This window comes from Corvus brachyrhynchos, unplaced genomic scaffold (assembly GCF_000691975.1).
Source record: "Corvus brachyrhynchos isolate BGI_N302 unplaced genomic scaffold, ASM69197v1 scaffold182, whole genome shotgun sequence".
NCBI lineage: Eukaryota > Metazoa > Chordata > Aves > Passeriformes > Corvidae > Corvus > Corvus brachyrhynchos.
The window spans coordinates 659,219-664,834 of NW_008236807.1; the positions used below are offsets into that span (position 1 = coordinate 659,219).

Consider the following 5,616-nt stretch of genomic DNA (forward strand, 5'->3'; position numbering starts at 1 on the left):
GGCTGGAATGCAAAAATATTCATTAAAAACGGGAGCTGAGAGCCAGCGGCTCCTTCCCGAGCCTTGGCATCCTGATCCCGGGATAATTAACAACTGGATGTCCTGAGCACTTGGAATTATCTCTTCACGGAGAGGTCACGTCTTCCCCTGAAGAGATGGGAAAGGAGGGGAGGAAAGGGGATGGAAAATCTCCGGGGGGAAACGAAGCGGGAGATGGAATACGTGGATCAAGATCCCACAGAAAGCGGGAATGTGGGAGAGCTCGGGAGGCAGCGAGGAAGGGGTGGGAGAGATGGAGCCATGGGGACACTTCGGGGGTGTTTGGTCACACGAGGGTGACCAGGTGTGGGATTTCTGTGGGATTCAGGATCTGTGGGATTCGGGACCTGCTGGGATTTGGGACCTGCTGGGATTCAGAATGTGTGGGATTTCTGTGGGATTCAGGGTCTGCTGGGATTCAGGACCTGTGGGATTCAGGACCGGTAGGATTTGGGATCCATGGGATTCAGGGCCTGTGAGATTCGGGATCTGTGGGATTCAGGACCGGTAGGATTCAGGATCTGTGGGATTTGGGATCTGTGGGATTCCGGACCTGTGGGATTCAGGATCTGTGGGAATCGGGATCTGTGGGATTCGGGATCTGTGGGATTCAAGACCTGCTGGGATTCCTGTGGGATTCAGGGCCTGTGGGAATCAGGACCTGCTGGGATTCGGGACCTGTGGGATTCAGGATCTGTGGAATTCAAGACCTGTGGGATTTGGGATCTCTGTGGGATTCAGGACCTGCTGGGATTCGGGATCTGTGGGATTCTTGTGGGATTCAGAACCTGTGGGATTCAGGACCTGCTGGGATTTGGGATCTGTGGGATTCAGGACCTGCTGGGATTCAGGACCTGCTGGGATCCCTGTTGGATTCAGGGCCTGTGGGATTCAGGGCCTGTGGGATTCAGGACCTGTGGGATTCGGGATCTGTGGGATTCGGGACCTGTGGGATTCGGGACCTGTGGGATTCGGGACCTGCTGCTCACCTGTGGTCCTGGCTCACCCTGTGGCCCTCGAGGTCCAGGTGCTCCGGCCCCTCCAGGCTTCCCAGGCCATCCCGTTTGTCCCTTGAAGCCTCCCAATCCAGGAACTCCCTTGGCTCCCTGGGAATCACAGGGATGGGGCAGTCAAACACCATCCAAACACTTCCATGGCTTTGGGAATATGGGAACATCTTCCACATTCCTTTGGTGTGGGAGCCTTGCTCTCCACCCTTCCTTGTCCAGAAGGTGCTTGGTGACATGGACTCTCCATCCAACGATTCCCAAGAATTCCTAAATTCCCAACTCTCCCAGTTCACCTAAACAGAATCCTTTAGTCCGCAACCATGGGAAAAACAACGAGGAAGGAGGAAGATCCCAAACCTATAAATTTCCCACTCATCTGCACCACTGATTTTCTCCTGGAGCTGCTGGAACAGAGAATATTCCCATTAAAATATTCCCACTAAATAAGGGAAGATCCACGTGCAGCAGTGCTGGAAAACAAATCTGTGGGAGAAGAGAAGAACAGGAGAGGAAGGGAATGAGAATTCCCTGGGAATGATCTCCCTGCTTCCAACCAGAGACTTCAGGAGGTGTTTGACCTCATCTGGGAATGAGGAATGGATTTGTTATCAAAAAAATCCTTTAAGATCCCAAATCAGCTGGAGACTGGAATGCGGGAAGGGCCTGAGAGACTGGAAAATGCCAAGAGATTTGATGGAGGCTGCTGGGATTGTGGGATTTCATTTTTTTTCCTTAAGAATTTACCATTTTAACAGAAATCCTGGACTTTTTCTCCCTATGGAGAAGTACAAATTTCGGTGTGGGGTTTTTTTTAAGGAATAAAGCAGGAAATTAAGGAACGCAGAGAAGGAAGATTGGTGGGGGGTGATCCAGGTGGGAATTCCTCAAGGAGATGAGACCACAACTCGGGATCAGCTCAGAGACCTTTCCCATTTCCCATGCCAAGGAGGCCACAGCCTGATCCACTTCTCCTGCCCCAGAGCATCCCAGGGATTTACCCTGGGAGTGGTGGTGGAAAAAACTCTGACAGTGAATCCCAGTCCCTCCGGATGGCTTTTCCTCACGCTAAGCCGGCTCCTCCTGGGATTTTATCCATGGACAGAGGTGAATTTAAGGAGACCTCTCTCCCTGCCCTTTTCCAACTGCATTCCCAAGCCTAACGTTCCAACCCGTTGACATTTCCCCGCTGGAAAGGGCACCTATGATGTGGAAAATGTTGAATTTTGTTAACTCCACCTGATGGATGTGGGATTTATTCCTCAGAAATGGCAGCGGGGTCGGTACCAACCTTTTCTCCTTTCTCCCCAGGAATTCCTGAGGCGCCGTCGTTCCCTGAGGCTCCCGGTTCGCCCTGGAAGGAGCCAAGATAAAATCATGGCTAATGCGGGCTTGGCAAGGCTGGGATTTTGGGAATGATCTGGTTTTTCCTTGGATTAGAGTTATTGACTGAGTGTCACCTCTGGTGGTATTCCAGGAGAGGGAAAAATCCCGGTAAAATGGAAAGGAGCTGGTGGAATGTCAGGATTGGGATGGATGAACTCGGCTGAGGAGATGAGTAAAGGTCCCAATCCCAGTGTCCAAGAATCTTCACCCAATCCATGCTGGGTGATGGGAACAGATCCAGGATAACCCAGTTTATGCCCTTTGGAAGAACTCAATCCATGCTGGTTTATGGGAATAGATCCAGGATAACCCAATTCTTTCCCTTTGGAAGAAATGAGCCCTTTCCAGAGGTGGATTTGGGAAACTTTTGGGAAAACTCTTGTTTTCCCAAATGTCCCTTCCCAAACCATTCCATGATTCTGTGACAATTCGGATGCTCACCTTTGCTCCGGGTCGTCCATTTGGTCCCGGAATTCCCGGTTTTCCAGGACTGCCAATTTCTCCCTGTGGATGGAAAAGCAGCGGAGGGGCTGTGAGGACAAAGAACCCCAAAAACATTGGGAAAATTGGCTCTGGAAAGGCAAGGAAAGGGATAATCCAGGGATGACACTCAGAGATAAAGTCTCACTTCAGCCTGGAAATTTTGGATCACTAAAACTTAACTAATAATGAATTAAACAAATTAACTAATTAACACTAATTTAACTCAGAACCAAGATAATTGGAGATCCTTAAAATTGGAGATTGTCCGAGCTCCAAGCTCACCTACAGGAAAGTAGGTGGGAAATTCCCGGGATAAAAATTCCATTACGAAATGGAGCGGGGCCGATGAAAACAACAGAATATTAACAGCAATAATGATAATAAATAATAATTAAAATTTAATAATAATAATAATAATAATAACCACAATAATAACAACAACATTGGCTCTGTCACCAACTGCTCCCCATTCTCTTATCAAGCTTTCCAAACCCTCCATAAAAAGCCCATTAAGGCTCATTATCGTTGTTTACTGATAAGGGACTAATGGTGCTGATAAGAGCTGGGCACGAACTTAGAACTGAGCCCAGGCCGTTGCTAAGCCACGGATCAGGAGGGATTTGGGCAGGGCTTGGTTTAGTTTTTAACCCCAACTTATCACAAAGTTCCCTGCAAGCCTTTAAGCTTCCCAATTTGTGATTCCCTGCTCTTCATGGGCCTTCCAAGGGGGACTTTCCCACAGAAATGGGGTGGATTCCTCATGATTCCGTGCATGATGTTGTCCTGGGGATGAGTGGGAAACAATTCTGGGAATGGGGCAGCTGGAGCAGGGTGGAAAGCTGGGCTTGGCTCACCTTGGTGCCTTTGGCTCCGGGAGCGCCGATCCGGCCTGGAAGCCCTCGCAAGCCCTGGGAATAAAGGAGAACACAGGGAATGAGGGCAAAGTAGGAATTCTGAGGGGCCTGCAAGCTCTTCCCTTGGATCCTTCCCTATCTCTGCTTGTCCCAAGCTTTATTTCCCAGGATCACCGAGTGGTTGAGGTTGGAAGAAGCTCCGGAGAACATTTCTCTGAGTCCCAATCCAAGCGGTGCCATCCAAAGCTGGTTCACCGCGTTCCCATGGATTTTGGGCATTTCCAAGGATGGAGATTCCACAGGATCTCATCCACGTCTTACCTTGGTCCCTTTCTGCCCGGCGTCACCAGCGGTCCCAGGGTCACCTTTCCCTCCCTAAAAAAGAAGAAAAAAGGACAAAGGAGATGAATTTTCAGGAATCACGCACCCAAATCCCATCCATGTGCAGGAAGTTTTTTGGGAGCCTCCCTGAGGGAGAACCTGCTGATCCCAGGAAAGTGAGATTTGGTGAAGGATTCTTTGGTTCCCTGCTCTCCCTCAGGCAGAGCTGGACTTGGAACTTGAAATTTGGGCCTTGGTAAGAAGCAAAGGAAAACTCAGGCTGGGAAACATGGGATAGCTAAGAAATTTTGGGATATGGACATGCTGGGAACTGGAGGAGGACAACTCCTAAAAACCAGCTCAGGATGTGCATTGGAGACTTTTCCAGGTTTTAGGGAAGAGCCTGAGAAAGGCCCTGAGGCCTTTAGGGAGTGGGAAGAGACAGGAGTGTGGGATCCAGGAAGGCATGGAAGGGAATGTGGGATCCAGGAAGGCCCAGAGAGGAATGAGGGATCCAGGAAAGCACAGAAAGGAATGTGGGATCCAGGAAGGCAGAGAGAGGGGAATGTGGGATCCAGGAAGGCTCAGAAGGGAATGTGGGATCCAGGAAGGCCCAGAAGGGAATGTGGGATCCAGGAAGGCCTGGGAAGGAAGGTGGGATCCAGGAAGGCCCAGAGAGGAATGTGGGATCCAGGAGGGCACAGACAGGAATGTGGGATCCAGGAAGGCCTGGGAAGGAATGTGGGATCCAGGAAGGCCCAGAGAGGGATGTGGGATCCAGGAGGGCACAGACAGGAATGTGGGATCCAGGAAGGCCTGGGAAGGAATGTGGGATCCAGGAAGCAGCAGAGCCTTTTCCAAACAATCCATGTCCTTTTCCGCCACTCACCGGCTTCCCCTTCTGCCCCTGCAGTCCTCTGTCACCTTTGGCTCCCTTGATCCCGTTCTTCCCATCCAGCCCTGCTGCACCCTGCCAGAAAATCAGGAAAATTTCATCCCAGAGCTCACTTTTTCCAGGGAAGAGGGATGAGGACAGTCCAGGATGGAAAGCCAACCGGAGGACCCCTCAATCCGAGGTCAGAAGCTCCCCCAGCAACAGCCCCAAGACCCAAGGCTGGGAAGCAGCTCCCATTCCTCACCCCAATTCCATGGGATTGTAAATCCTTGGCAAATGAAACCTGGGAGGGGATTAATTTGTAATTCCAGCCTGGGAAATTGTGGCAGCAAAAGGGTCATTGCAGGCCCAGAGCATTTGGGTGGGATTGGGAATGGGAACAGGGGTTTAAGGAATGTGTGACCCAGGGAGCTGCAGCTCTTTTGTCCCGTTTTGGAATTTTTTGGCTTCTGGAGCCACATCTGGCACTGGGACCTCTTTTCATGGAGTCTCCCACTGTTCTGAGAGCAGATAAAGCTGCTCAAAAATCCTAATTTACTTCTAATTTTTAATTCTTAATTTTTTTCCCTAAGCCTGTGTCATAGGTTAGCAAGCATAGTCCCGGAAGGGACGTCCTTCATAAGGGGTGCTT

At 50.4% G+C, this 5,616-nt stretch overlaps 1 protein-coding gene across 1 annotated transcript in view; it reads right to left on the reverse strand.

Moving 5' to 3' along the window:
* LOC103611375 (collagen alpha-1(VII) chain) overlaps window positions 1-5,616 on the reverse strand; it is a 76,908-nt gene that overhangs the window by 10,301 nt on the left and 60,991 nt on the right. Inside the window, exons 63-68 of the mRNA XM_017727974.1 lie at window positions 4,980-5,060; window positions 4,091-4,144; window positions 3,770-3,823; window positions 2,874-2,936; window positions 2,338-2,400; window positions 1,029-1,145 (exon numbers count right to left, since the gene is read on the reverse strand). Coding sequence (XP_017583463.1) covers window positions 1,029-1,145; window positions 2,338-2,400; window positions 2,874-2,936; window positions 3,770-3,823; window positions 4,091-4,144; window positions 4,980-5,060 — 432 coding nt within the window. The remainder of the gene's footprint in view (window positions 1-1,028; window positions 1,146-2,337; window positions 2,401-2,873; window positions 2,937-3,769; window positions 3,824-4,090; window positions 4,145-4,979; window positions 5,061-5,616) is intronic.